This window comes from Erithacus rubecula, assembly GCF_903797595.1.
Source record: "Erithacus rubecula genome assembly, chromosome: 11".
NCBI lineage: Eukaryota > Metazoa > Chordata > Aves > Passeriformes > Muscicapidae > Erithacus > Erithacus rubecula.
Genome location: NC_136663.1, coordinates 18,974,944 through 18,994,813, shown reverse-complemented (window position 1 = coordinate 18,994,813; position 19,870 = coordinate 18,974,944). Strand labels below are relative to the sequence as shown.

At 45.8% G+C, this 19,870-nt stretch overlaps 1 protein-coding gene across 2 annotated transcripts in view; it reads right to left on the bottom strand.

The window, feature by feature from the left end:
• Positions 1 to 19,870, bottom strand: part of VPS8 (VPS8 subunit of CORVET complex) — a 65,290-nt gene that overhangs the window by 5,665 nt on the left and 39,755 nt on the right. For both annotated transcript variants that reach the window (XM_079314807.1, XM_079314808.1), the window contains exons 35-43: positions 16,944 to 17,085; positions 16,257 to 16,346; positions 15,810 to 15,852; positions 14,961 to 15,064; positions 13,892 to 13,970; positions 12,612 to 12,694; positions 6,985 to 7,065; positions 5,488 to 5,657; positions 4,728 to 4,896 (exon numbers count right to left, since the gene is read on the bottom strand). In XM_079314807.1, coding sequence (XP_079170933.1) covers positions 4,728 to 4,896; positions 5,488 to 5,657; positions 6,985 to 7,065; positions 12,612 to 12,694; positions 13,892 to 13,970; positions 14,961 to 15,064; positions 15,810 to 15,852; positions 16,257 to 16,346; positions 16,944 to 17,085 — 961 coding nt within the window. The remainder of the gene's footprint in view (positions 1 to 4,727; positions 4,897 to 5,487; positions 5,658 to 6,984; positions 7,066 to 12,611; positions 12,695 to 13,891; positions 13,971 to 14,960; positions 15,065 to 15,809; positions 15,853 to 16,256; positions 16,347 to 16,943; positions 17,086 to 19,870) is intronic.

Below are 19,870 nucleotides of genomic sequence, written 5' to 3'. Positions count from 1 at the left end.
ACCACAAACAGCCAAAGCCTTGGCTTGCCTTTATTTCGCTCCCCTCCTTCAGAGGAACATCAAAGGCAGGAGTCAACTGCACCCTGAGCCTTAGGCCAGTTGGTTATTTCTCAGCTTGGAAGCACAGAGGGAACAGCCATCCCCCCTCCAGCATCAGCAGGAGCCAGCCCAGCTCGAGGAACAGCTCCCCTGGCACATGTCCCTGCTTCCAGGCCCCTCTGTGAAGGCACAGCAACCTCCTGCCCTTCCCTGGTGCTGTGCTGGATCCTGATGGACACATCCTGGGCTGTGGGGGACCAGCTCAGCTCACAGAACCACTGCCAACAGGGACTGCTGCAGTTTATGGCAACATCCACAGGTGCTGCAGCCCAGCAGCTGCCACTGCATTTCAATGAGTCTGTTCTACACATCCTTCCAGACTGGAATGTTTTATTAAAAGGGAGGAAATGTTCATCAGACTGTAGGAACAGTTTCTTAGAAATTGAGATGTAAAGTCAAGCCGAGATTAACCACTGCAATTTTGCCATTTTTGCTCTTAACCCGGCCATGAGCCTTCCCCAGGTAATCCTGGTCTCACTGCTCCTGGCTCCAGGCAGTTTGGAATCAGCTGTCCCTGCCCACTGTCTGCAGCTCACAGACCCACAGAGCCAGACTTTGGATTGCAGGCAGTGGAAGGAGCATTCTGCAGGCTGCAGATTGCTCTGAAGGAAGGCCAGGGGACACAATTACAATTCACTCTGGTATTTCTCATAAAGCCCCCACAAAACAACAAAACTCACCCAACTCCTGCAGAATGAGAAGCTCAAGAAAAGAGTCAATTTTGATTATCCTGCTACAGGATAATTCTGATTTTCAAATCAGTCTTTTTCAATTTGTATTGTTTGCAGTTTTAGCTTTGGTGCCAGTCCTCCTCTACCAGGCTCACAACAACACCTGCACTCAGTATTTTTCTTACCAGATCACATCTGTTTCCATTACAAGCAATCAGAGATGTTCTGTGTCTCCAGTTCCTTCCTCACATGGATCTCCTGTGCACTGCTGAAGTAAAAGACTCCACCTCCAAAGCCAAAGGATGGGATGTTTGCTCAGTTAATTTCTACATGGGAACATTCTCCACAGAGGAGAGAATATCCATTCTTGTAACTGTGTAAACACTAATTATCTCTATGATAATATTAGGGGGATTGCACCTGGATATTTTCAAAGTTATAAACCCCTTGGAAGCTTTTTATATTGCTGGAGACAAGTTAATACTGGATGGTCACTGTTCCCCTGAAAACCCTAACATTGGCTCTGTCTCCTAATGAATGAAAGTCATGTAACATCTGTCAGGCTCTAAAGTAAGTTTTGGTGAAAAAACCCAGCCTAAACCTTCACTGTTGCCCAACAGAAAGCAAGTGATACAGAGGGATCTTTAAGGTCACATGAGGGATATGGTACCAGCCTCTCACACAGCAGAGCTGTTTCCAAGGCTCAGGAAGGCTGTCACAGGGAGGAACACAGGAAAACTGCAGGACAGAGCCCAAAGGTAGAGCCTGACAAACTAGATTAACTATGGATCAAGTCCATTGTCCGTCCTGGCGTGACTTGACAGGATTAAACTTGTGAATAAAACATATCTGCCATCTGGACAGCTCCAACAACAGCATGCTCAGAACCCCTCGGACACAGAATAACCAGAGCATGGCAGCTCAGGGGCTCATGGCAGGGCTTATGGCCCAGGAGCCAAGGCTCTCCCTGATCCCCAGCACACAGGCTGGCAGAATAAACAGAAAACATTTGCTCATTGAAAAGAGGCAAATGAGTTTTGGGAATCAGTGAGTGGGATACCCGGAGCTTTCCTGCAGGGACTCGGGCAGTGGCCCAGCTGCTGAGCGCTCACCGCCCCGCCTCCCTGAGCTCCACCCACCGCAACACACACACGGCTTTGCAACTGCATTAGAGACCCACCAGAAAAACAAGCTCCCATTTCTTTTAACTCTCATTTAGGGTATGCTCCAAGGTAGGGAGGGTAGGACAGATGATCATCCAGCCCCAGAGGATTACCCTTGGGAAGTCAGTGAGGCTCAGGGGTAACACAGAAAGCACAAACTTTTGGTAGCAGAATCAGAGGAATGAAAATCCCGTGCCCTTCTTTCTGCTCCCCTTGGCTGGGGCAGAGTCTGCCAAGCCCTCATCCCAGCCAGGTTCCACTGAAATCTGTGCTGTTACTGATCCCATAACGGGTCAGTGCTGGCTTGTGGAATCTCTCCACCTCCCCAGTTGCAGGGAATGGCCTCAGCATCACACCCAGAGCACAGGGCAGGGGAAGCACTGTCTGCTGGGCTGTCGTTTCACATGCACATCTCAGCCACGCTGCACAATTCAAACTGACAGCTTTTGCCTGGGCAGGGCAGAATTAGTGCTGTGAAATGCACTCCAGATGCTCAGTGGCATTTCTCAGTATGACTCTACTCCTAATTCAAGGCTTCCTAAGAAAATAAATACCTCAACTGAAGATCACCACATTAGATTTTGCCAAGAGAGGAACTAAGCTTTCAGGGTGTTCAAAGGGGCTACAGGGAAACACCCTCCCCACAGATGTCTGTGCAGAAGGGCCTGAAAGCTCCAGACCTGACACTGGGGAGGGCAGGGCTGGAAACACAATGCTGTTAGCAGGACCTCACTCAGGATTTCCTGCTCACAAACACCAGCTGTGGAGCCAGAGCAGCTTGTCCAGCTCAGAGCTCTGGGTCTGGCTGGGGCCAGCAGAGTCAAGAGAGGACACAGAGAAGCCCCATCTCACCCAGTTTGCATTCCCACTATTGCCCCAGCACAGAAAGTCTACTCTGTAATTTAGCCCACAGCAGGACAGAGGAATCACTACTTCCCAGGGTTAATTAACACTTCTGAGCAGTGACTGTTCAGCCAACAAATTTCCTGCAGGAGCTGGAGATTCTCCAGTTTATTGCCACGTCTAAATATACTCAGCTTTTTTAAGGCATGACTGTGCAACAGTTTGATCACATGCAAGTACAACAGTTAAATATTGTAATTGAGATATGTGAGGAATATCACAGACTTGGAGAGGATGTGGGACACAGGGAGGAGGAGCTGGGGCCTGAGCAGTGCTGGAGCTCTGCTGGGCCAGGCTGTGTGCATGGAGCAGGAAGCCATGACTTCCCTGCCAAGAGCACGTGATGGCAGCAGGGAAGCAGCAGCAGGACACCATCCTGCATGGGGATGGCCTGGGATGGACACTTCCCAGCTAGCACTAGATGATCCATGTAAGTCTTCTTCTCCATCCAGTCTCTCCATATCTCCCTTTAGGCCCTGAGTCCCAGCCAGCCTTTCATTTTCATCAGTTAAATAAAAGAAAACATCTTTTCCTCCTTACCCCAATCACTGTCATGGCATGTGGAGCATTTTCCCCTTCTTTATTTACAGGGTAAGTCAGACTGATGTCAAAGGGGAGCCACAGGGGCTCCCTGACTGACTGCCCAACAGAAACCAGGACCCAATCCTAACACAGTGGAATCAAGTGTCAGACACTTGAATGCTGACTGCAGTTTCAGTAGTTAATTCTGCCCTTAGTTTTTAAACTACACCCCAACCTGTCACCCCCATTGGGGCAGGAGTGTATAGGGTGAGATGTGGGACTGCTGAACTTTCCCAGCCTTACAATGCCCACATCCCACTGCAGCAGGACAGGACACACACACTGCTCAGCCTGGTTGGACCACACTCGATTTCCAAGCTCCTGGGAAAATCTTGCTGCTGTCACCAAATCAAAGACTAACACAGCCTGACTGTAGAGACTGCATGGTGCTCCACACAGGCCTACAAGACTGCCTTTCCCCACATCTCCCCCAAGCAGGAAGCCTCTCCTGTGAGTGCAGCAGCTGACTAAGGCCCTTAGCCGGGGGTTTTGATTGGGATGGGTTTGGCAGGAATTGGAATCATCTGCTAGAACAAAATTAAATACTACTATAAAAACATACTCCAAGACTGAGTTATTTGGGTTCCAGGAGTGCACATCTGTATGGTGACATGCACAAAGTACCCTGAGGCAGCTGGGAACAAACCCTCACCCAGGGGCCAGTGGAATGTAGAGCAGCAGAACTCAGCTGCCCACGTGCAACATCCCCTAAGAGAACCCAACCACCAGCCCAGGGAAAAGACATCTCCATGCATACTTGAGGCTGTACTTCAGTTTGAATTAAGGATGATGAAACTTTCAGTGCACAAATACTGACAATAAAAACAAATTAATTCTCTGTTCTCTCACCCAAATCCAGCTGCCTCAATCTTGGTTACACTCAAGCATCTTAAAAATACTGTGCAAGCACTTAGTGAGTCAAATCAACCCCAGACATTTTATCCAGAGCCAGATTATCTGCTAGGAAGGTGGAACACAGGCTTCACAATCCAGCAACAAGGAATGTACCAATTATAAATCTAATTTTTATATAAAACACACCTAAAAACAATTTGACAGGAATTGTCCACACAAGCATCTGCAAGCATCCAGCTAGCCCTCCCACCAGCTCCTAGACCTTCTGGATGAACAAATTTCCATGACTTCCAGAGTTGTACCCTGACCAAAATAAACTGGCATTCAGAAAAATGGCCAATTAGCTACTGAGAGTGTTTGACAGGTACTGATCAGAGTCTTGTCTGGAAGCACAAACAGAGAAGGAAGTGATGATGAAAGTTTACCTGACAAGAAACCACCTCACAAAACTTACCTGTGCCAGGGATGCTGCAGTCCCTTTTTTCAGTTCTGAGAAGTTCTCACTCAGCTTCCCTCCCTTGTTGCTCGAGTTGCATTTGTAGCACATCCACCTCATGAGGCCCTTGGTGACCACCCCACACTCCTTACTCAGCAGGCACAGTGAGTGGTACAAGTGGCCACAGCTGGGGAGAGAGGAAGGCAGTGCTGGGAGCAGGGCAGCACCTCCTGAGCTCTGCACCGTGGAGAGGAAGGGGCTGCCCAGTGGGAAAAGGCTGTATCTGGGAATCAGCACATGAGTAGTGTATCCTCACCCTCCTTTTGATTTCCAGACTCACAGAATCAACACTGGATGCCCATTTGCTGATAGAGCTACAGACTGTAACACCAAGGTGACAATGATTTCACCTTATTTTACAGACTCCTGGGCACAGACAGGACATGGGACATGCCAGGGCTGTGGCAGATCCTAGATGTACAAATACACAGATGAGCCCAGGGTGATGCAGTGCCAAAGCACACTGCTGGGAGAGGGGACAGCAAACTGACAGCCAGCTCCTGGAACTGGGAGGCAATTCCTCTGAGCCAGGCAGAGCTGGCAGCATGCAAAGCAGGCTCTGATGGGTGTGATTAGCCAGCTCTCTCACAGTGCAAGGCAGCAGGGAGATGTGTTCCAGGAATACAGATCATTACTCAGGCAAGCCAACCAGTAGATTTGTTTCCCCTTTTAAAACTATCAACATGATCACAGCTGCAACCCCATCTTTTAACTTTACCTGAAAACAATGATTTCATCAGCAGTTTCTTGCCTCCTTTTGTACTGCTGAAGACAGATGCAGCAGTAGTCCTGCTTTGGGGTAAGGCCTCTGGTGACAGAGGCTCTCAGGTTACACAGGGACCAGTGGAGATCGTGGTTTAAAAGGCTCGTGGTTGTCTCTAGAAGGGTCTGTGTGGAAGACAACACACAGAGCAAGTCAGTGTCACCTCCAGACTGCAGAAACTCCCTGCTGATCAACTCTTCAGAACAAACAGCATAGCAGCTCACTAAGAGCAGAAACAACCCAATAAAATCACTTCTCCTCCTATGCTTTCTATCCATTGACCACAAAACACTTATCCTTTCATCACCTTTCATCATCCATCATTCATGCTAATGGAGCAATTCCTCTGCACTCTCAAATAGACAAGTCCTTTATTGACTTTTGCCCAAGAGCATTAAGAGAGGCATGGCAGGCTCATTTTGTCATCTTCCACATCAAGCCTCCTTTTTTTTTCCCTCTATCAGGCAAGCTACTGCTTATATCCTCATTTTAAGAGAAATATGCTAATAAAAATCAAAGCTCAAATGCACTATGGCAATTAAAGCCTTTAAAATCACCCCTGAATTGCTAATCTGCTTGTCCTTCCCAATGGATGCTCATTTTCAAAGAACCCAAAGAACCACCCCGAGTTTCCAGCACCAAGTTTCCCCTCAGACACAGGGGCTCTGCTTCCTGATCCATCTGTGCAGAAGGCTTCACCAGAGGATTCCATCCAGACACACAGCCTGTCCCAGAGCTGCCAGGCAGGGACAGGAGCTGCCCAGACCTTCTACAAGAACCCAAACACAGATAAAGGCTCCTAGTGCTCAGCCTCCACAGCAAAACTATTTCCCATTGTGTTTCTGCATTGGCTGCTGGTGCCTGGGGCCTGCTCTGAGCAGCAGCTGGGATGGCACTGCCACATGAGGGGGGAGAGGGGCTTGGAGGAACACTGTGCATCCTGTTTAAGGGGAAAAGTGTTTCACAAAACTGCTGAAGTGCGAAGACTGCCTGGGATTTGGGACTGGACTGAGAAAAGCAGGACTGAGATTAAAAGGAAATCTCACCAGGTTACAAAGGAAGTGCAGCATTATCACTTGGAAGTGTAAAAACAGCCTAGTTTAAAAACCTGTTATTTAAAACTGCATATAAAGACCAAACATATCAGCTTTGTGCCTTTGAATCCCAAACTGCAGGATGAGCTGGAGAAAAAGCAGATGTTTATCCTTCTGGTACATTTAACACAGATCTGAGCTGCAGAGGTGTTCACCATGTACCTGTCAGTGCCTTCACTTGCAACCTGTGAGCAAACTAAACTCCCTTCCCCATCCCCCAATCACACAGAAGTCGCTCACATGTCCATTGACTTTGCCCTGCAGACAGAAATGGCAAATGAGAGAGAGAGCAGTAGGCCAGGCAGCTAAAATCCTGCTGCATGCAAGGGTGGGCAGAACAGAAATACAGGGAACTTACTTGTTCATAGTTAAAAGTGTCCAGCATTCCCAGGATAAGCCCTTGAATTTCTCCAAGTTTCCCTTTTCCATAAACTGGATCCTGTATGAAGAAATGCAAAGCTACAGTTGAATCATAGGATATGACCATTCTGATTCTTTTTAGGTCTTTTTTTCCTCTGGATTGGTACTGCAAATGGAAGCTATGATTGCAGAGTTAAAAATGTTGCACAGGGACAGCAGAATAATCCCACATACTGATGAGAAAAATCAGTAATTAGCAAAACTCAGTAGATAACAACATCAGTATAAATTAGTGTGCCTGGGTCAAAACTGGAAACTGCATTCAGGAGCTGCAGGAGCTGACTGGAGAGTACATTGAGGAATACTGAAGGGAACAGCAGGGCCAGCCAGCTCTCAGCCCCACCACTGCCCCATGCTCTTGCCCAGCCAGGGGTGCCTCATCCCAGGCAGAGGGCAACTAACCCAGAGAGTAGAAAAATGATGGGGACACAGTGGAAACAGGAACAGGAGTGTGATAAACAAGCTCTGGATAAGATGAATGAGAGAAGGAGTAGGAGCAAGGCTGATTCTATGCTGGGACTGGGCAAGAAGAACCAAGAGTGACAAAGCCACTCTAAAGCAGAATGGAAGCTATACTGCAAGACACCCTGAGGGATCACCAAAGCTACAGAAAGCAAGTCAAGGAACTCCTGAACAACAGCCCTCATGGGCAGTGTGACAGGCAGAAACACCAATGTTCACACCTAAATAAAAGCAGCCCTGAGTAACAGCACTGAGTCAAAAGCAGCTGTGGATTTGGAGCATGCTGGATGGAGCATGAAGAGCTGGATGTGCTGCACAGGCTCCTTTTCTGCTGGGTGAACAGCACAGCCTGAACACTCCAAGGTTCCCTTCTGCCTGCACCATTTAGCAGCACAGCACAGGAAAAGCATTTTACTGAGTCACTGCAGGGATTATGGAGGCAAAGGGACTTGCAGACAGCAGGAATGTGATCCAGGCACAGATCAGTTCTGTAGGCAGCCAGCAGCTCCTCTTCTAAAGCCCTCAAGACATGGCCAACAGGTCACTCACAAACTGTCCCAATCCCACAATTTCCATATAGCACCTCAAACTTCCTAAGCTGCAGGTGGAGATTTTCAAAGCCACTGGTTTCCTGTCTGGACACAGAATGGAAGAAGAGGAGATGTGAAGAAGAGAGAAGAAAAGACCCACCTGCAGCTTTGCAGAGGGAGAACACAAGTCTGAGGGCTTTCAGTTACTGTCTTTTCCTCAAGTCATGCTTGATGATCTCTAAAAATAATGGCAGCTGGGAAGGACATGAACTTTCTTCTTTACAGAGGAGGCCCATGGTCTGGCCAAGGCTTACCCTGAGCCTGGCAACCCGGTGCCAGCAGTGAGTCCATGGCCATTCCCTGCTGGAGCCATCAGATGGGATGGGCTGGAGCTGCCTCCTGTCTGCCTCCAGCATCACACCTACAGCTCCCAGGTCACCTCTCCATAAAGCTTCTAAATTGCAGCTTCAGACCCCACAAAATTTCCAGCCACAACAGCCTCATGGGATCAATCAGTTTTATGATGGACTATCTTTCATCAATTCCACCTTATAACGTTGGGTAGGATTTCAGGCATACTCCAGACATGGATGTGCCATCCTATGCAGTGGAACAGGCACTGCACCAACCAGGGACAGAACCCAGCACAAGAAGCCAGAGCCAAGCTGGCTGCCCAGGGCTGCCACCAACAACAGATGGGGAAGAGCTGGCAGGGATCCACACACAGCCCAGAGGTGCTCATGCAGCCCTTTCAGCCAGCTCAGTCTCTTCCATTTCCCATTTCTTCCTGGGTCCAGGAAATAGCACTTACTTTGCTACCAGTGCTAATAAATGCACTCTGCAAACATTCACTTCAGCTTCTCCCCTCTGCAAGGGGCCAGAGCAACCACTCCACACACAATTAATCCCAGTGCTGATCTCCTGGACTAGGAAATAAAAACAGCCAAAATCCTAAACAGGAGTGAAAAAAATATAAGATTTATGGAGCTTTCTGCTTCCACTCTGGAAATAGTTTTCAGAGAATCCTTCCTTCCCCTCTTTGAGGTCCCTTCAGGTAGCTTTTACATTCCTGGCTTCTCTAATTCTCTGTTATGTAGGAGGCATCAGCTGCATCTGCTTACAAAACATTCATGAAGGATTACAGCTTTGTAAGAGAATTAACACTCAACCTCTCAGCCCTCTTCAGAGAGCACTCACATCCTTAATAACATGGAATTTTTCTTAATACTCAAGAGGATTCCTCTAGTATGTCTCCTAATGCATTCAGTTCAGACTTCCCATTTAATAAGCAACTCCCCATCACTATAAAAGATGAGCAGGAGCAAATCTATCGATTATTATTTCACATGACTTTGGTTGACAATGCTGGCACAGGTGCCAGAAGCCTGCTTGTTCTCTGGGAAAGCTGCAGGTCTGGCCCCAGCCCTTGAAAGGTGCCCTTTGGTCAAACACTTTGGTTGCAAAGTTAACATTTGCATAAGGTATAATCTGTAAGCAGTTAAGCCCAGCAGAGAGAGAAAAACAGTCTGCTAAAACTGGAATACTTTAATTCCTTTTCAGAAAAGGCAAGATAATCTACCTCAGTTTACTGACATTATCCACCTTCCAACAAAACCCCCAGTGAATTCCCTGGGCAGCTGTGCCACCTCCCAGCCTGCAGCTCCAGCACATCTATGCTCCATCACAAGCCTTGAGCTCTACAGGAGAAGCATTTGAGGGCCCTGTCAGACAAGCACTACTTGTAATTCTGCATTTCACCAAAATATTTGGAGGGCTTGAGAAAGGCTGTATGCACTCCAGGGCCCAGAAAGGCTGGTTTCAAAATTTCCTCGTGGTCACAGTTAAGGTGGCACATTAACTGTTCTGCAGAGAGCTCAGAGTCAAGACAGAAGGGTTTGCAATTATGCACGGCTTCAAAGAGCAACCACACAGCTCTGCAAAAGAAACACCCAGCCAGGGCTAACAACACAGGATCTTCCTGTCTGGGAAAGCACCACCTGTGTCTGCCATGCTGCAATTCTTTCCTGCAGGGCACTTAAATGGCATTCCCAGATGACTGGAAGGCAAAAAATCCAAGACTCTGCTGCCTCGCTCTGAGGGAGGTTTCTTCCTGATCCCTAGCAGTGCCAGTGTTCAGAATTCCTGAACATTTGAGCTGGGCACTCATGACAAGGCCAAAGAGTTGGTGACTTGCTCATCACCATCCCAACACCAGCTTCCCAGCTGGATTCAATGCAATGTTCTCCCAATGGCCAAGCTGTGCATCCAAATAAACATCACAGAAACCTCCCACAGTCACCCTCTGCCAGCCCTGGCGCTAGAGTTTAACAAAACACAGCCACAAACACACAGACAACAGTGAGCTGGAGTAGGGCAGTGCCAGGAACCCAGGAATAAGGGTTGGTGTGAGGGCAATGAATGGAAAGAGTGAATGGAAATGTGGGGATTAAGGATAAGAGCACAGGGTTCAATGAAGGGTTTGTCTCATAACAAAGGACACTGTTCCCAGAGGAGGTGCCAAGCACTGAAGGCAGCAGACTGGTGAGACCCAGCACAGGCAAGCTCTCAGGAGAAGGGTCCATCTCCTAATGAGGAGGATAAAAAGTTGGGAGAGGCTTAAGTGAGCTTCAGAGGTGAAAATCTTCAGAGGTGAAAACAGCCAGCAATTTCTGCAGGACCCAGCTGAGCTGCTGGCATCTGTCAGAGGATCCCCAGGATGCAGTGAGGGGCTCACACCTTCTCTGCTACCCACAAATAATTCAGGACACATCACTCCACACACCTTGGGGGTTTGCAAATACATGGGTGTGAATGAAATCTATAAAAGAGTAAGAGTTAAGAAATCAAGTCAACCTAGAGATCATGTGTATCAACACCACCTCCTCTTCCATAGGGTCTTCTCTTGATCTTTATGATGCTATTTTTACTACACCTGTTTTTCAGCTACAAGCTATCAATTACCATTTTATGAACTTCTGATACTAATGCTCTTTACCTGGAATTCAGTCCTTTTCTCTGCATTTTAAGAAGTTGTCATTTTTTGCTCTAGTTGTTAAAAAAAGACTGCCTTTCCAAATCTCTCTTTAGTCAGACTGAATTTGTCAGGCTGACCAGGGAGGTGGAATGAGCAGGAGCAGCTCCCCCCTGCCTCCAAACCCAGTGACCAGAGCTGTGCATGCTGCTTTCAGTGATGCCTGACCCATTTATTTCCTTGGTAAAGCACTTCACCTGATGAAGCATCCCCTCAGCCTCCCCAGTACAGCCATCACACCAACCACTTCCCTCTACAATAGACAATGACAATTCACACCCCTGCTGCTTCCAGGACATCAGTGCCAGCCCCTGGAAAAGAGATTTTCTATTGCTGCTAAAAGAGTTCATCAGAACAGAAAAGAGTGAAATATGTTAAGACTGTCATCAACAAGACTCTCCCTTTATCCCAAAGGAGAACAGGATCTTCCTCCACACTGTCACACCTCCCAGCTGTGTTATCTGCACAGTGGTCACTGCTTTGACTCCCACCCCATCATGGCAGTTCTCAGCACAACCCAGGGAAGCCTCCCTTTCCTTGCAGCCTCCCACTCACCCACAGCTTCTCCATCCTTTCCTGCCTACATTAAACATCAAACAAAGCCCAACAGGAAATTATACCAAAACCTCAGCTAAAAGTAGACTAAAGAAGTTATTGAAGAGCCATTAGGTTTGCTTGACACTTCCTTTGACAGAACCACATTTCATTTGAACACACTTTTTATCCACTCTCTTGCAACATGCTATGCTATCTTAGGAGTTTGTTCAAAATCCAAGACTATGTGTAATACTAAGATCAAACCAAGAGGTTGCAAGAGGTGTGTGTTCACCCTGTGAAGCCTGCAAGCTCTTTTCCTCTCTCACCTGGAACAGAAACCCTGAATAGTTTCAACACTGACTCAGCCTTTCAATCATTCCACTCCACAACACAGAAAACTCTTCTGATTCCTTTTCTGCATTTCTCAAGGTTTGTTATTAAATCCCAGCATCAGCTTTCATCTGCTTTGCAATTAAACAAATTATAGTTGCCTGAGATCACTTAACCCAAGGTCCTGCTTAAAATCAGCTCTTCTGGAATTTTGCTGCTAACTGCATCTCTAAAATAACATTGCACCATCAATAATATTTTGGGCTCAATAATGATCTTTCTGCAAAGCCTATACCCTTTCCTGTAGTGTCTTCACAACTGTCCATCCCAGAGCCTTCATTAAAAGGCCTTCAACAAATTTAGTGCCAAGTTGTGGGAAATCCATTGTGGCTTTGTCCTTAAACCTGCCAAGTTTCAGTTCCACGTAACTGCAACCTTTGAGGCACTATTTTATTTGGTTTGCAGGAATTACTTCAATTACCTTCTCACAGGTCTGTGTGTTCCCATATGTCTCCCCACATAATTCTATCAGCTTTACACCTTATGTTTCACCAACAGAACTTTCACTGAAACACTGAACAATTAGCTGATCTGATCTCCAACAACTTGAGAATACCTTTTCCCAATAACCCAGTGGAACAGCCTTCTGAAACCTCCTTCTCCTCAGGAACTCACCTGGAGAATCCTCTGCAGGATTGAGGGAAGAGCAATAAATGCAGCCATGTTGTTCAGCACTTGCATTGTCAAACTCTTCAAAGCTGGAATGTCAAACATAACAGCCACAGCAGTTCATTAGGATTCCAGGAGTAAAGAGAGATCAGTCTTACAGATAAAGAGAGTTTTATTTCAGGTCATGTTTTCTCTCCTGCACTAAACACACAGCTTTTTGCAACACAAAGGGTGTTTACAAGGTTTTGATCCCACAATACCTCTGTATTCCCTTCCACACCCCCTGCATTTTCATTCACTTGGTAACACCACCATTCACTTCTCCCATTGCTACCAAATCCCAGTTTGGTTCCTTGTCTGTGTTACGGCCCACAGACTCCAAAACTTATTCCTAGATCCTCATTAGATCCTCAAAGACATTACTCAGAGAATCCCAGAACAGTTTGGGTTGGAAAGGACTTTAAAGCTCATCCAGTCCCACCCTCTGCCACAGGCACGGATACATTCCACTACCTCAGGTTGCACCAAGCCCCATCCAACCTGAACATAGACACTTCCAGGCATGAGCCAGCCACAGCTGCTCTGGGCACCCTGTGCCAGGGCCTCACCACCTAACAGGGAACAATTTTTTCCCAATATCCCATCTAACCCAACTCCCTCAGCCTTTCCTCACAACAGAGCTGCTCCATCCCTCTGGTCACCCTAGTACCTCCTCCAGGCTCACTCTAGCATCTCCAGGTCCTTTCTGTGCTGGGGACTGCCAAAACCAAAGCAGCTAAGCCCCTTTTTAGCTACTCTTATCTCTCCCACAAAGGGAGGCTGCTGTTCAAGGTGCGCTGCTGACTCAGAAGTGGAGTAGAGAATTTAGCTGGTGTATTCAGGTTCCATTGATTTTATACATGACAGACAGGTGCAGGCAGAGGTGCACAGAAGGCCTGGACATGTACAATTACAGTGTATTACATCAGGAGTTCCCCAAGTGCTGACTACAAACCACAGAGCCTCTGAACACATTGTGCACCTTGGCTCCTTCAGACACCATTCTCAATGCAACCAACTTATTAGCACAGCCTATGGGAGGCTTCCTCTTCCACACAGGACAAAATAAAGTAAGTGATAAAACCCTCTCCACTTAACAGCTGCACCCTACCAAACACTCGACTTGAGCTAAGGGAGCAGAATATTTAGGAATGGAATAAAAAAACTCTTTTTCTTCTATTCATTCATCAGACAAGAGACAGCACACAAGTTTTCCTCTTTGGAGTCACAAATGCCAAAGTACTCACATTCAGAATATGGATACTGTGATGAACCAGAGGATTTCTGTGGGGACATCATGGCCTCAAGCAGGGGAAACCAGAGGGCCTGGAATTATGGAACATGAGGAAAGAACCAGTAAGAACAGGGCAGTGCTAAAAATGAGCTGTGAGCAATGTCAGAGGCCACTGGCCAAGACTCACTTCCAAATTTTGATGACTGCTCTGGAATAGAGCTGAAAGCAACCTGAGAGCAAAGCATTTTACTGGAATTCTGACAATCATTTGTGTTTGCTTCATTCAGTCCCCAACTACTTCCCCATATGAGAGGCAAACTCTGCAGGTTAGAGATAGCTCACAGAGTGGGTAGAACAGTAAATGGATCCCAAATGGAAAGATACTTCTAAATTCTCTTCCTATCTGTTGTACGATGACACCATAGCAGGGAAGAAATGGAGCAGGTCACCTCTCACACTGGGCAGTGCTTGTGAAGAAATTAAGAGTTCTTGACTTATAGCCATGCCACCTCCTCAGACACAGGAACAACATTCTCTGTTCTGGGTTCAGATATTACATAAATTATGCAGAATCTTAGGACTAAAGATGCCTTTGTGTCACTGACACGGGCAAAATGGAAACCTCAGTCTGAGGAGATGGGCAAAGCCAGCTCCCTCTGCAAGAGCTCAAGGCAGCTGCATTGCCTCCCCCCTCAAGAGTTCAGGCTGATACTCAGTTCAGGGGCTGTGAACAGCTCTGCAGCCACACTGACAGCAGCAGCAGCTTTGTGCCACCAGAAGCTGGCTCAGAACTCACAGTGCCTGACTTCCATCTGGAGCTGGAAAGGGGGAAAGGCCATGGTTTAATCCCTTCCTCCCCCTGACCTGAGCTTTGCTTTGTGCTTCACCCTCATGAGGGAGGATTTCACTATTATGGCTCCAAACCCTGAAGCAGCACAGGGAGAACACAAGGAGAGGCACATGGTGACTGCTTGGACATACCAGTACCCAGAGGATGGGGAGAGCAAGAGCCAGATGAGGCAAAGCTCCAGGAGACACAGAGGCCTTGGTTGATTCTGGTGACACATTTTTGACTACCTTACCTCTCGTTGCTGCTGGTCTAAACTATGTGAGTTCCTCTGGCAAAGATCAATTGTTTTCATTAAAGTATCTTCAATATTTTCTAGCAAGGAGGGTTCAGCTGGGCCTAAGTGTCAGGGGGAGGAAAAGCAAATTATATTTATAAAAACTATTAGACAAGTTTACTCCCATTAGGTAAGTTAACTATCAATCCTTCTGCAAAATAAAATCATGCTATTCATCTAAAGTCTGCTCACTACTGTAAGCAACTACATTATAAAGACAAGTCCTGATTTCTGGCACTTTTCCTTAATAGCACAATAAATTGGGCAAGTAAAACATTTCATTTAATCAAATAAGGAACATCTTAGCTGTGGTTTGGGATACAATTAACAAGTATGGACACTGCATTTAATTAGGTGCCCATGAGTCCTTGGGCTAGTGAACAGTACATCTGTGCATACAATCACTTTCTGTGAGCAGAACATTCTTATTTATCTAACTGAGAAATTTGCTTTCAAAAAAGCTACTCCCAGCTGTCTCCCACCGCTGTTCCCATATAATGCCAGCTGAAGCTCAGTAATGAATTTTAATGGATTCTGACATGGGAAATATGTTTGGTAAGCCAGTGAGAGGACCAGCTCCAATGGGAAAAGCTGACAGGGCAGCTGACTACACATTCACAAACCATCCCTCATAGTGTTTGAGGTCTCTACACCAGACTAAGGGAGTGTCATCCAAATAACTACCATAGGAACAGTGTCACTACAATGCCTAGAAACCTGAAAATCTCATTATACCAGGCACTTGAAATTTTTGTGTTTATCTGTCTGTTTTTAATAGAAATTTGAATTTAACTCAGTAAGTCTTACTTTCATCATCTTGAGTAAGCATCAGCAACTTGCTCTGCAATCGCTGAAACAAAAGAGAGGAAACAGAACAGTCAGCTTGGGAATTGCTCCCAAGAATCCTGCTAGAAATGTTTGTCAAAGGTGTGGTTACACAGGCTCGCCCCCATTTTCCTCCCCAGCACGACTAACGTGGCATAAACATTCTTTCCAAATATGGAAAGGAAAGTAGGAGCTGAAAGATGGGTTTTGGCTAAGAAAACCCAATTTCAGTATCTATTATCTTCTAAACGTTTGAAGACTTGTCAGAAAAATATACTGATGTTCTGAATATGCAGACACCTCCATTTACTGGTACTTGACAGAAGGCAAACACTTCCATGGATTCTAGTAGGAAACAAATTGAGGAACAACGACAACATCCAATCTGAGCACAGGCCATGCCACAGTCATGATTTGGGAGTACTGTACCTCAAGCATAACCAAAAAGGCACCATGGATATCTCCCTTCTTCTCTAGTAAATATGAAGAAGCCTCATGGAGCTGATGTTTCTGGGTTATCTGAGTTGAAAGAAAAAAAAAAGGTAAATGTCTGTCTGAAGAAAGCTGCCAGTGTTTGTTTATCCACAAGACAATGCCAAGCAGATGGTCAGGGCTGGGAGTGCCTGTGCTCCCAGGCACCTTACCCAGGCTGAGCAGTTCTCCTGCATCTTCTCTTATTTCTCAGCTTGCACTATTGCTACCATCAGCACTCAAAAATTACTGGTACAATTTCCATACAGAGAAGGAACAGTTGCTCTCCCAGCACAAGGCAGATTTTGGCAGTGTTGCTTTCCAAAAACCCCAGGCCCATAATTTCATATACCCCCAACATGATTAATTATCAGCAACACAGCCACCCTCTACTCTGCAGCTTCTCAGCAGCTTCAGAGCACTAAGGGCCCTTCCTTATTAGCCCTGAGACCCAGCCCAGTGTTAGTCTGTCTATTAAATATATCCAACTGTGCTGCAGAAGCACAGTTTAGCAGCTCAGAGGGACAGAGTGCTAGAAACAGACTGGAAGAGCATCCAGGAACTAATCCAAGCCTAAGGTAAAATCCTTTAAAGCAGTTTAAAGGGGTAGGAGCTGATCTGAATGCATCCCATAACCCCTCCTACCTGGATGGTTTCCTCCAGTCTGCAGTATTCCAGAACTTTGAGTGTCTCCAAAACCTGGCCTGGGCTGTACTGACAGAGCAGCTCAATGAACTGCTCAGTGATACAGGGTGGGAGGTGAAGCAGATCTTGGTTAATTCCTTCTCTGGAATAAAACAGGACAGGAGACTAAAATCAAAACCTAGCCCAGAAATTTGGCCAGGAAGAAGAGTTTCTTACTCAGTTCTACATTGTCTTTTATCCTTAATACAGAAGTTGAATCTGGTTTTAAGAGGAAAATTATGCTCTTTCTACCAGTTACTAGTGCTGGAAGTCTTTCAGCAGCCATTTCATTTGTTCCACAACATATCCTCCTGATGTCTCCATACAAATTAAACTCTCAAAGACCCCTGTGAAGAAGAGACCAGCACAGATCCATCTACAGGAACTCCATGGCAAAGAGGCACAAAGAATTAGCCTCATTTCCTCAGTAAAACCTTATGGTTTGAGTGCTCTGTTCAGATCCTGTCTGTGTCCTACAGACCTGCTCTGCATGTGTTTGAGGAAATGTTTTGTTGCTTTTTGCTTATTGTTCCTGAAATTTTTCTTTGACTTCCTTTACCACATTTTAATGTTTCATCCCTTTGATCTACCTCACTGAGAAAGGAACTCAAACTTCTTTTAGAGAAACATCCTCATTTTCCAATCCCTGGGGCTCATTATTAAGCAAATGGCTCACATGCAGAAACAGAAGAGAGAACAGAATTGTGAGCAGTGCCCATATATCTTTGTCCCAACAGTTTCCTACTGATCTTGTTTTTAAAAAGGACAACATGAAGGAGGAAACTTCAGAGTGAGGAGGGAAAGGATGATGCTTTGCTGGAGTCAGATACAGCACTTGCAACCCTTAAATGAACAGCAGCTCTCTGCCACAGCACATTATGCTTCTCATGGCAGTTCTAGGACTGGTGCATCACACAGAGAAACAGTGGAAGGTTATCCTGGCTACGAAACAGGGGATTCTTCTGAAGCTCCTGCTAGGACAGGAAATGGATCAGGGTGTATATATTGAGTTTTATTACCTTTCTGAACACAAGTTCCTAAGCAGGAGAAGATCTGTTAGTGTGTAAACCCTACAGCCATGGGATGGAAAAGGTCTGATATCCAATATCCTCTATTTCCTGAGAGTTACAAAAGGCATGTTACCATCCAAGAAAGGCCAGGAGAATGCTGTGGCTTGAGCAAGCCAAGAGAGCAGCTTACTGTGATTACAATGATTAGAAATGCAGCGTGCCCAGAAACAAAAGCCTCACCCATATACTGATCACAGTGTGCAAAGTATGAGCACAACTCCACAAAACCTGTGCCCAAACTATTGTGTTCTGACAGTAAAGAATAGACCTTGAAGGACCAAATAAGAACTCCGAATTCTGCACTCATCATCCACTCCTCCCACAACAAATACCTTATAAACTCCCCCAGTGCCTGCAAGGGAGTGAGTGCTCTCCTCTATTTATGAGCAGACTAAAATAAAACACTCTCTATCTAAAATGATCTCTTGCCTGCCAGGATAGGAAAAATGGCAAGCCATGCACCTATAGAACAAGAGCAAACTCCAAGTCTGGAAATAACTCTGGCATCAAGTATCTGTAATTTCATGAGCAAGCTCACCCTACCCTCAGCCATTTATTTCATCAAGAAAAGCAGAGAATAGACAATGGAAAGAAAGCTGGGTTTTGATAATTTCCAAAACTAAATCAACAGTCCTGAGACTTGCAGGTCCTGCACAGCTACATGAGATGGTGTTTACTCTATTATAATCATATTGAATATCTCCCCTGCCATAGCCCTTGCAAAAAGCAAGAGAAGCACTGGTTTATCATACAACCTGGCACAAGGGAGATCTGCAAGTGTCACAGGCAGCTGGGCACAGAGGAGAGCCCTTGGGACAAACCCTCATGGTTAGTCCATTTTATAAACCCAGAATACTGTTGCTAAATAAGTTAATATTGTTGGTATAATACATAAACATATCTGTGGATAAACAGACAATGCTTCACTGTGTTGGGTTTTTTTAGAGGAAAAAACTCAAGAGTTTAAAATGGAAATGTAGCAAAGACTGTGATTAATGAGCTGAGCAATCCCTACTATATTCTCTGTTTCCTGGGGCTGCTTTATGCTACAAACATTCAGACATTTGGTTTTAATTTCCCCAGGCAATTCCTGTTAACCCTGTTTCCTTTCTCCCCCCTTCCACCTCCTTAAAAATAAATCTCTAGCTAAATTAAATGGGCCAAATTAATCCCTAATGCAATTCCACCAACTCGGATAGTTAGACCAGCATGATGAGTCTTGTCCCCATAAGATCAAGCAATCATTTGTATTTTAGACCTTAAAAAACTCATTTACTGCTCTATGAATCTTTATTTTGACAAGAATTTTTCTTGACAAAAGCATATAAACATTTAGATTGGATGAAGAGACTGATGTTGCAGAAGATCCTAATCACTATTTTATGTATAAATATACTACAAAGTGTAGGTGCATCTGCAGTCAGGTCTGCAGAGCAAGATTTCTCCTCCTTCCCCGCCTCTCCCAGAATAGAGTTCAGCTCCTTTCAACAGGTCTTAGAAGAAAACAACCTCACAGCACTAAGAATAGACCTCAGGATCTGAGTGTTATTAGAAAAAGCCATGTGGCCTAGAGCACCACATGGAACATCATCCTTAAGGGAAAAGCAGAGACCTGTGGGATGATCAGATGCAGAACATTGCTTCCCATTGCTGGTTTGAGCACATCATGTGCTGCCTGTGATCAGAAGGTAACTACAGGAGAAATGGGTCTATTTAGCTCTAATTATGGTAGAGTGAAATTAGATATGTTTATTGCTCAGAGATTATGGGAAACACTCTGTGCATAAGATTAGAATCCAGGTTAATTACTACCTTCAC